We start from the raw sequence: 11,496 nt of genomic DNA, 5'->3' as shown, positions 1-11,496 counted from the left end.
AGTGTTTTATTTATTTTTGTACTTAACAAGAGTCATACATAATAACAAATATTAGAGACTGCAGACCTTGAAATGGCAGAGAGGTTCTTTTGATTTCTGGATTTGCACACTTTGTCCCTGGCTCCTCTCAAAGTGTGAGATTATGGGAGAGATTAGATGTGATAAGACTTAGGGGGAAAAAACGTCCTGGTTACTGCAGAAATATGGTCAGAGGGAGCCATAAATGTAATAAAAAGAGATTTCTCAACTGCAGAAAAGAATCTTAGATTTTCCATCCAGATGGGCAACCCCCTAGGTGGGCTAATTTTGTGAGTCAATCAGACCCAAAGTGTATGTCTAGAGATTACAAAGAAAATAAATAGATCTGTGGGTCAGAAATGTCTCACTTGGTCTGAATTAGTTGCTTTTCTTTCTCACTCATTTTCACTAGTTGGTGTGTGTGTGTCCCTGTTTTTCTTTCTTTGATTGGTAACACATTTACTATTAACTTTGATATAGTATAATTTTAGAAATACAGATTGCATTTATTCATATTTTAAGTTGAATTTTTTTATACTTGCTCCCGTCTTAAAAAAAAAAACAAAACTATAAGTGGTTTACCGAAGAGACCATACACACACATGATGTATTTGTGTATATCTGCTCCATAGGCTTTTGGTAAAAATTCAGTAGTCATTGAACATCCACTGTGTTCAGGTCATCTTGAAGTTTATAAACCTGAATGAAACGTGATTCTTGATGCCTGAGTTTTGGTGTTACCTCATCTAGAAGGCGGAGAAGGCACTGGCACCCCACTCCAGTACTCTTGCCTGGAAAATCCCATGGACAGAGGAGCCTGGTAGGCTGCAGTTCATGAGGTCGCTAAGAGTTGGACACGACTGAGCGACTTCACTTTCACTTTTCACTTTCATGCGCTGGAGAAGGAAATGGCAACCCACTCCAGTGTTCTTGCCTGGAGAATCCCAGGGACCGGGGAGCCTGGTGGGCTGCCGTCTATGGGGTCGTACAGAGTCGGACACGACTGAAGTGACTTAGCAGCAGCAGCAGCATCTAGAAGCAGTTGATTTTTAACAAGAGGGTAACAACTCCAGTCTCATATCAGAAGCACCTGGAGGGCTTGTTAAAAATATACCTGTCCAGGCCCTAGCTCTTAGCTTAGGGAAATTCTGATAATAGTCAGGGCCCATCCTGCAGTGCAGTTTTAACAACCTCCCCATGTGAATCTGCTACAGGAACCAGGATTAAGAAACACTACTTTAAGCTAAGAAAGGACTAATCACAGGACTGCAGCCACAAGTCAACCAGGTGGGTATCCTTGAAATCTGCAAAGGGAGACGTGGCTAAACGCTTTTCTAAGGCTGTCTCTATTCCCACTGTCTCAGAATGGATAGTACAGTCTGAAGAGCACACAGGAAGGGCAAGGTTGGGCCCAGTCTTCTCTGTAAGACACCTGGAACAAGAGTGCTATAGAGGAATAGAACAGCTACAGCCAAGGACCATCTCCAGAGCCTTTTCAATTGCTCTGTTCTTATTTCTCATGCAAAGCATGGTTGTGTAAATTTTCTCCTTCGTTCGACTGGAAAGTCTTTCTTTCTCTAGTCAAGGAACACAGTAACCCATTCGTAATAGCTATTTGACAGGTATTTGTTTTGAATCCTCCTCATCCAAATCCTGGGGTCTGACCAGGATGTATATATGTATATATCCATCTGCATGTTTGTAAATATCCATAAAAGTATATTTGTTTATAAAACATTTCAGTTGCACAAAAGAATATGTGAATGTGTAACATACACAGGGAAGAAAGAATAAAACAAACACCCATGGACCCACATCCCAGTTTATGACGTAGGAAGTTGCCAATTCCCATGAGGTCTCCTGTTGAACATCTCCTGAAATTTAAATCAGAATGCGTGCATTCAATCATTGACTGATTGGCTAATTCATTCACTTGCCAAATGTGCCTGAGTGCCTACTAATCGATGTAGACGATTAGTATCTCTTCCATTGGAGTGGCGTGGGGTTGGGGGTCCAAAGTGACACTTCCCAAAGGTGCTCAAGCGGCCCTAACCCAGTCGGGCCCTCCAGAGCGGGCGTGGTTTCTGCGTGCAGACACTTTGGGCAGAAACTACTGGTCCCGGCAGTCCGCGGGGCGAGTGGGCGGAGCCGGGCCGGGGGCGGGGGCCGGGCGAGAGGGGGCATTGTGTCGGGAGCGCGGAGCTGCATTTGTCTGCTCTAGGTGCTGGTCTAGCTAGCGTCGTGATCGCCGGCGTAGAGCTGGAAGTGTCAGCGCCGATCACTGTCCCGGCGGGAGACCAAGTCCGAGCAACCACGCGCCCACTGGCCGCTATCGCTGGCAGGGGGCGGCGTGCCAGCGGAGCAACATGCAGATAGGCGCCCAGCGCCCTGACGACCCCTCCCGAAGAAAGGAGGCCGGGGCGGCGCTGGGGCGGCGGGGAGCATGAGGCAGGCCGGGGGGCGGCTCGGCTCGGAGCGCTGCTAGGGAGCGGCGCGCGCTGCACACTCGCCGGGGCGCAGCGGAGGGCGGGGAGCCGGGCTGGTCGCGCCAGCGGGCGGGAGCCGGCTGCCGGGAGCTGTTCTGATTTCCGACGCGGACGCAGGGGGCCCGGAGCAGCCCCCTGCCCCGGCGTGCAGCCAACATGGGCAACGCCGGGAGCATGGATTCACAGCAGACCGATTTCAGGGCGCACAGCGTGCCTTTGAAGCTACCGATGCCCGAGCCAGGTGAACTGGAGGAGCGATTTGCCATCGTGCTGGTGAGTGCGCGGCGGCGGCCGGGAGCCGGGCCCCGGGGCCCCAGACCAGGCGGTGCAGCTGACCCCCGCCCCCTCCCCTTCTCCCCGCGCCGGGAGCGAATCCCCGGTCCCAAGGGGGAGGCGCCCACTTCGCTTATTGTGGCCTCCCTTGGCCTCCTCTCCGTCCTCCTCCGATCTACCCGCGCCAAGCCTTCTTGGGGTTCCGGGATGGGGCACGGGGTTGGGGGTTGGCTGACTGGCCGGCCCCGAACCCATTGTCTGGCGGGAGAGGCACCTCGCGGCGCGTGTGCCGGGGAGGTGCGGCGTGGGCGTGAAGGGAAGGTGGCGCGGGCTTGGAGGAGGGGGCGGCTGGCCGCTAAGGCTTTTTGTTTAAGAAAAAAACTCCCCGCAAACCCCGAGTCCTCGAGAACCATCCAGCGGGCGCCCAGCCGGGGCCCTGCGGGGTTCGGGGCTGATGGGCGCATGTGGCGGGTTGAGGGCGGCGCGGTGAGCGAAGGCGAACTTGGTGGCGGACGCCTGGCTTGGCCGAGGGGAGCTCCCCCAAAAGGGAAAGAGAAGGAAAGCCGCGGCAGTGCGGCGTCCCAGTCCCTAAGCGAGGAGGGGGACATCTGAAACCGGCGAGAGAAAAGCTTCGCCTCGGCGCGTTCCTTTTGGTCTTGAATGTTAAAACAAACCACAAAAATGTGCAGTTTTGCGGGGACGTGTTGCAAGCTGTCCTGACTCTAGGGATCCCCCCCCTCCCCTCGCCAAATCTCTGACTCCCTCCCGGAATCCGCTTCTCCTAGCTTTCCAGCTTTGTAAATCTGAGACACTTGAAGACTCCCTTCTTTCTGCCTTTCCATGCTGGGTGTAAGTTTCTGGGCCCCTCCCAGCCTGAGACTGTCAGTGCTGTGAGCTCAGGAGGGTGTGGCGGTCTTCCCCCCGCCCCAGCCGACGTCTGGACCGCAGTTAGTCCCCAGACTTCGACTTTTAGTGTCCCAGCCTCCCTTAAGGGGTGTTGGGGGGGAAACAAGCAAGATTCGACGCGTTCCTGATACTTGCACTCATGCCTTTTCCTAGCTAGTTACCTGTACATCCTACAATGGTAGGCAGCAAGAGAAACTTGTGCTTGAGGCAGTCGAATTTCGCGTCTGCTTACGGGATTTGGGCATGTAACCTCCTAACTTTGGGGATTGACCAGAGTCTGAAGAACACTGGGACGTTGAAAAAGCCTTTCTTTAGACCCTTGAAAAGGACTGGTTTAATATGGGGACTGTTCTGGATGGCAGATTAGCTTTGTGCTCTTTGGAAGAAGAGCGCACGAGCTTTTTCACACGACGGGAAACTCCGTGGTGGCTGTGGCGAGATGGATGAGGCTGCCTGCCTTGCGCTCCGTGGTCTGAGATCTCACACAGCTGCTCCCATTGTTGTGCAGGCTGAAACACTGAAATGGAACTGCATCGGCTTAATTACTTTTGAAGGCAGCCTGGGTGCAAACTTGGCCTGTCTTTCCAGGGACAAACCTTTTTGGTTCAAAATCCTCTTTCTACCAGACTACATGGTTCTTACCTCCTAGCCTTGGGTGTTCTGTCTTTCCGTCTATGCTGTGCTGGGTGTGTGTGTGTACACTTGAAGTGGTGGGGGGGGGGGGTGGCCAGTGACACAGACTGGGTGGGTGTGTGTGTGTGCTGGGGGTGGTGTGTGTGCGCGTGTGTACCTACACTTGAAGTGGGAGGGCCGTGACGCAGACAAACCAGATAATAACAATAATGCAATTAAGTTCTCAACTGGGATAGCATGTTTTGCATGAGTTTTGAGTTACCCTGCAGATTAATGACACATGGTATGAATTACCCTTTAGGAAAATAATGTCCCATCATTAATATGGTGGATCTGTGTTACTGTTAAATCTAGAAGGCACAGATTTAGTATATAGAAATTCATGTTTCTACCTCTCAAGCCCTTTGGGGCAGTGGTTACTGTGTAGCTCCTTTTACTCTGTCATACAGAAGCACTGGATGCGGTTCCTTTCTTTAACTGTTTGTAATATTTTGCAGCTTTCAAAGCAAACGAACAACAAGACTAAAAAATACCAGGCTGACCTTTTTTGGGTTAAGACAAAGCTTTTGGGAAAGTATCAGCTTGGGGGCCCTCTTGTTAGGGATGCACTTGGACCATTGATGTGGTGGTCAATGTAACTCCCTAGTCAGCTCCAGCTGCTGTTCGGAAATCTGTAGGGGGAGTTAAAAGGAATCCTTTTTATGGGCTGATAGAAGTACAGAGTTATGGTGACTTCTCTTGTGGTCAGTTTTTTTCTAAAGGTGTCCATGTGATGCTCTCAACTGTGCTTTTTCTTCATGAATTACTTAACAGATCAGCTCAAAATATTTAATTCTGGAGATCAAGCTTGAAGGACAGGTTATAGGTAGTAATGTTCAGAGCATGTGTATGGAGGAATTCTCTGCCCTCACACACTGGGAATCCTTTGGGCATTATTGATACTAGTTTTATTTCCTGTATGATAAAGATCATGTAAGTTTTGGGGAGGAAAACTGGATAGTAATACTATATAGAAAAGTATACAAATACCTCATTGTAAACATGGGTTGCAGCAATGATTGAGCCCTCAGACATGGAAAGTAATTCCTCTCACCCCACCAAGCTCTAGAATATTTAAAGCACTGAGGAAGAGTAAATAAAAATTTGAATAACAGAAGTCCATCTATTTATCAAAAATCTTGAGATAAAACCTACTCAATGACTACCCCCTCATCAGTCCATATAAGTTAAGCTGTGTATATCTAGAAAAGTACTGGGCATAAATGGAAAGATGAGAGAGTGAAAGATTGCTGAATTAAGAACAGTGAAGGGATAGACTCTAAAAAGTTCTTTTAACAGGAAAAAAATGGAATTTTTGAATAGAGATTTCAGTTACTGAACTTCTGTAGTTAATGACTAGTAAAAATCGGATCCAAATCTTGAGTTAAAACTCTCCTAAAGAATCTTCTCCCTCCCTGAACTTGTGTTCATTATTACAATGATAGTTATAAACCTTATATTTAAGGGAAAAGATTACTGACTCCTTTATACACTTAGCTATTGGCATCCTTGGACCTACCTGTCAGACAGAGCTATAAGGTGATATACCTTTGTGTATGTATAATGTTTCTGTTGCACTCTTCCATGGAAGTGTTTCATAAATTATAAATTCAGTCATCCGCTTCAGTCTTTGTTCCTTTAAGGTATTTTGTGTTTATTTTGTATATTTTATGAGTAATATTGGCTGTGCTTTTGGGTCCCACACATTTATAATTATCCAAGTGACTATTACATTTGTTAAACTTTGTCTAATTGTTGGGAATGCACACACACACACAAATACTCCCATGACCTTTATTCTCAGAGATGGTGCTCTGAAGGTGATTTTTGGATGTGGTGAACAATTGATTGTCCAAGAATAATTCTTTGGACGTTAGATGCTCTGTATATTGTTCACTGATTTTTGGCTTGCCGTCACTGTTTACAAGTTAAAATGCAAGCCCTTCAATCCCTGTGTCTCGGAGCTGTCCTTTCTGAGTCTCAGAGGAAAAGATAAATTGTAAGCCCTCCATCCCGGCTGCCATATCTGTGTGATAGCAGATGTCAGGCTACTCTGTGAGCAGATTCAAAAACACAGATTTGGAAGTGATGGCTTAGGGCTGTAGTATCTTGTTTAACACCAGGAACTACTTTGGTGTGTGATTAGTTTGAGTCGGTTTCGTTTTCATTTTTTTCCTTGGCCCTGAGGTTGAATGTGGTCACCATACTTAGGAAGAAATGGGAACATTTTCTGAACATCTATTCTGAGTATGCCCTATGCTTCCATGTTCTCACTTAATCCTCACAATGACTCCGGCTATCAGCAATATTAAAGATGAGGAACTAAGATTACTTAAGTTGACTGAAGTTACTTAAGTTATTAGATACCCAGTCTAGGATTTTTAACCCAGATTTGTATCTCTACTCCCTGCTTCCCCACCCACCCCCAATATTATATTATGCTTCCTTCGGCTTACAACTGGTAGGAAAGCACAAGAACAGAAAGGCCTGGAACTAGCAATAAAGCTGTTTAAACAAAAAAAAAACTTGAATCTGGTAAGTACAAGTTTCAAAACTATAAAGTTGGCAGAAATGTCTTCGAAGCGACCCAAGTGCGGTGTACTTAATGTTTCTCTTTAGATGTCATTCATTTTGGCATCTTCACTGTGCTATTCTGTTTTGAGGCATGGAGTTAAATATTGATTTGGTCCAAAAGTGTACTTTTCAGTTTTTCCTTTCAAGGCAGACTTGAACTGCCTTTTTTGGGAAGTCTGGACTTCCCAGATCAGAGGGGAGAGACAGCCTGTCAGTGTGATGCATGCACTCCAAATGTAATGACTTGTGAAAAGGACAGGGAAGGTCAGGTTTTAACATTTCAATCTATTTCCCTCTGCAAGATGTTCCTTTTCAACCTCTTCCATGGAGAGCCTTTGCCATGAAGTCCACGGAGCAGATGGATGGGTAGGAGTGAAGTTAGGCCATTATCAGAGGCATGCTGATTTATTTTCTCGCTTTTTTCCTGTTGAGAGGGAAAAGGCGAGTGAGAAGGGGGATGGATGGAGTGTTGTTACTACCTCTTCCAGGCAGTAATCCCTGAGTTGTTTTATTTTCCAGAGTGGGAATGTATGTGTACCGTGGTACTTTTCATCATTATCAGGGTGCATTTCCAATAATTTTCTAATAATCTCAATAAAAACTGAAGGTATATTTGGGTTTCTAGGGTAGGGTTGATCAAAAGCTTTTCTCTGAATTATAAATGCTTGGCTCCATTGGGAGACTGGCAGCTGCGTTAAACTGATGAAATGCAGAGGGGAGAGGGTATGCTTGCCCTTAACCCTTCAGTGATAAGAATTACTTGCACATGTGGCCTTTGATTTAGCAAAGAGCATTGGCCCCAGGAGTGGCAGATGTAGTTTCTAGAATCATCATCTCCTGCACCAACTTGAGCAAATGATCTTTCCTGTGACCCTTGGTTTTTCTCCTCTGTAAATGGGAATACCATTTGACAAAACTGTTAGGATAGTCATGAGATTTTTGAAATCATAGCTCTTGGAAGTGTAAATTTCTGAAACGTTATATTGTGATCCATTAGCCGACTTCTCGTTGATGTTTTGTGTAGAAAAGAGTGAGCTGTGGTTTGTGTTGTCTGGAGAGTAGCATTTCCATGGTGGATGACTGAAAGTCACATAAGCATAAGAAAAAGTGTTTTTAATATTTAGAGTTGTCAAAAATTGGAGAAGGAGCTTTCCAATTAGCGTTGCTAAGACAGAAGCTATGTGAAAAATGCTGATGATTGGGAAGTCTGAGTCCAGGATCCAGCTAGTGAATGGCTTGCATGGTACCTTTCTTGGGGCAGGTCTGCTAACTGCAGGTGTTGGAAATAGAATTATAGCATCCAAGATTGGGGAAGGATCTCCTTGGAGGCTCCTCCTGGGCTCAGAGAAGCAAAAAAGTAGCATAGACTCATGCTTGTTTCTGGAAATTCATTCAATTTTATAATAGCTGTGGCCTGGAGAACTTGGTCTTCATAAACTGTGCTCTTTTCATACTTAGGGTTTGGGGAGTAAGGACAAGGTGAAGTGGGCTCCCTGGTCCTTGTATCTGAGCAAGTAACAGATAAAAAGTGGCTAACTGGAGAGGTACTGAGGCCAGATGGTTGTGTCTCCTATGCAAGAGAGCGCTAGAACCTGGACTCCTCTTAGAAAGGCAGTGAATCCCTGTAAAAGCACAGGCTGGAATTGCTTAGGAGGGAAAGTGGGTTCCCAGCTTTGCAGATGCTTGGCAGCCCCCATCTTGTGGACAGGCTCCTCGTCTCTAGAGTGGGGACCTTTCCTACCTTCTTCCATTGTAAGAAATCTACCCATAGACGTTGGGGTTCCTGGTCTCTACAGAGAGAGGCTCCTGCATCCTCTTGGTTCTCACCTACCTGAACAGTATAGGTGGAGGTAACTCATGTCTTGTCTTTCCTTTAGGATGGTGTCTGCTCAGACTGCAAGGTGATCTTCCCATTCCTCCCCAGTCACCCCATCCTCTTTTCCCTGCCAGCCGCCCTTCCAACACAACACCACGGACTATGCCTTTTCCAGTGGATGTGATATAATTTGGAAGGGATGTCTGAGGAAGAGCTGGTAGGTCAGAGAGTTGTTTCCTGAACTGTGGGTCAACTGAGGTCCACAAACGTGGACCGGGATGGCTCGAAATTGGGAAAAACCAAGTCCCTACTTTGGAAGTATGGTGGTATTTGTTGTGGACAGAAGAGTACTTTCTTTTCACACTCTTAAACTGACCAAGGAAACATGCCCAGTGGCATCAGAGTTCGGGGTGGGCACCTTGGCACAAACTCTCTGTAGTTTCTAGGGCACACCAAAGCTGTTTCCCTGGACACATCTTCACCACTCTTATGCCACCTGGAACTGACTTCAGTGACTCTTATTTCACATGTAACCTTCGTCTACTTTTCTTGTTTGCTGAAGAAGCTTTTTGATAAGCTGCTATATCCATTGCCCCAGAAGCTGAAAGCTTTGAGGTGTCTAGTCCTTGCTGTCTCCAGGAGTAAGCTCCCTTGACTGACTTCTGTATGGTTGATGGTGCACCAGACTTGGTTTATCCTTGAAACTTGTTGGCTTTGGGAACAGTGTCAAGTTGTTCACGTTTTGGCCCCATGTCTGTGCTGGTCAGTCACCTCTCTAAGGTCCTGCCTTGTGTTGAGGCTTTGCTCAGGAACCTGCCCTCTCTTCCTTGGTGTTTCTTGTCCCTGTGAAGTTTGGCTGTGTACTTTATTTAAAGTAGGTGACAAAGGGATTGACAAGCCAAAGTGGTGCTTTTCAAACTTGGCTATAGTCAGCATCACCTGGGACCCTCAAAAAGACAGGTGCCCGGGTCCCACCCCCAGAGATTCTGATCAGTTCCTCTGGAGTGTGACCTGAGTGACAGAATTTTTAAAAGCTCCTTAGATGTGAGTGTGCAGCTGTGGTTGAGAGCCACGTGCCAGAGTTGTTTTTCTCCTCTCCCTCCCTGCCCCAGAGACTAAGCATAAGAGTTAAAACCAAAGTGAAAAATCTAGAGAAATTAGGCAAAGTTGAGGAGGGTTTAAAAAAAAAAAAGCTCCTAAAGATACTTGATTCAACCAAAAGCACCAAGATGAGAAATATAAAAGAGATGGGTCAAAGCCTGTTGAATATTAGTTTTATTTAACTAGGCATTTAAGAAATAGCTGTCAAATAATCATAATGATAATTTGCAGAGAAAGTTCTATACATTCTAGCTTAAGAGTGAACAGTGACCCTGAGGTTTACTACTGGGATACAACAATCAATAAATCAATTGTATTTTTGCTTGGGCCTCTATTCTCAAGCCTAATTTTTTGTTGGTTCAGTGTAGGCTTTTTGCTTTGATCTCTGGTTTTACCGCTTAAAAAGACTTGATGAGCTTGGCTTCCTGGAGTGAAATTCAAATATACTTGTGAAGTGTAAACAACGTTCATTTATTAAGACTCCTATAATCAAGGCAAATTGGCATGCTTATATGAGCAATTAGCTTTGAGAATAGAAAGATAAATAGGATGCTAGGTCAAGAATGAGCCGATTGTTCTCAATGTAAGACTCTAGTTATTCCTTTAATAGTTATAAGCAAATAGACATTCCCCTTATTCTTAATCTTTAGCATTTGGGGTTAGGGGGACAACATATGTGGTTTTCTCAGCTGAAAGAATAGAAGCAATTATTGGCTCATTTTCACCTGGAAATATAAATCTTTCTAGGTAGTTGGTTTATGAGCATATGAAGCTTCCTAGTATTTGGGAGAGGGCAAAAGAAGGCATGGATTTAGATGGGAATATTAAAGAATAACGGAATTTTACTTTGGAGAAGGTTAAGAACATGATTTTTACAGTGGCAAAAAGATTGCAGATAATCTCATCTGCCTTCACTGAACAGTGATCTGTGTGTGTGTGTAGGAGGAAGCCTTAGGATAACCAGGAGAAGCTAGATAGAACATGATTGGACCTGCACCATGGCAACATTGCTCTATGAATTCAGTACCACTTAATATCTTATTTGTGGAAAGTTGGGAAACCTACATGGAAAGGTGATGAATGTGTAAAATATTTAATAGGTTTGTAGGTCACTTTGAGCTCTTAACCCTCTCAGTCCCCAGTATGTTCAGATTTCTGCTTCTTCCAGGGAAGCTTTTCCTCTTTAACGACAGTCTTGCTCAACGAGGATTCTTTCCCCAAGGACTTCTGTCTGATGAACCTAGTAAGTCAGTTCAGGCCAGATGTCTTCACAGACCAGGATGCTATAAACTTGAAACTTGTGATTTTCCAGGCGTGACCCATGATCATCTTTCTGTTGCCCACTAATGAGGCCATCTAGATGTGGACCCTGGGAGACTTAGAACTGTGTGGCCTCTTGGGCATGTGGGACCGTTCAGCTTCTCCAGTGTCCTTTCACTGTAGAAGTTTTGAGCCTCAGGGTAGGCTTTTTGGAAAGCATTTATTTGGATGAGAAATCTTCAGATCATCTGAGAGTTTACCATGTCTCAGTTCAGTTGCTCAATTGTGTCCGACTCTTTGCGACCCCATGAATCGCAGCACACCAGGCCTCCCTGTCCATCACCAACTCCCAGAGTTTACTCAAACTCATGCCCATCGAGTCGGTGATGT

The 11,496-nt window shown here is 45.8% G+C and overlaps 1 protein-coding gene across 10 annotated transcripts in view; it reads left to right on the top strand.

Moving 5' to 3' along the window:
• The first annotated feature begins 2,202 nt into the window (after positions 1–2,202).
• FMNL2 (formin like 2) overlaps positions 2,203–11,496 on the top strand; it is a 323,788-nt gene continuing 314,494 nt past the window's right edge. For 7 of the 10 annotated variants that reach the window (XM_070476200.1, XM_070476198.1, XM_070476193.1 and 4 more), the window contains exon 1: positions 2,204–2,777. In XM_070476200.1, coding sequence (XP_070332301.1) covers positions 2,661–2,777 — 117 coding nt within the window. In that variant the 5' untranslated portion in view covers positions 2,204–2,660. Of the gene's footprint in view, positions 2,778–11,496 lie in introns of all 10 variants that reach the window. The other 3 variants (XM_070476194.1, XM_070476191.1, XM_070476192.1) reach the window with 1 other exon arrangement.

The sequence above is a fragment of the Odocoileus virginianus genome, chromosome 13 (assembly GCF_023699985.2).
Source record: "Odocoileus virginianus isolate 20LAN1187 ecotype Illinois chromosome 13, Ovbor_1.2, whole genome shotgun sequence".
NCBI classification, from domain to species: domain Eukaryota; kingdom Metazoa; phylum Chordata; class Mammalia; order Artiodactyla; family Cervidae; genus Odocoileus; species Odocoileus virginianus.
This window is presented reverse-complemented; position numbering and strand designations above follow the sequence as displayed.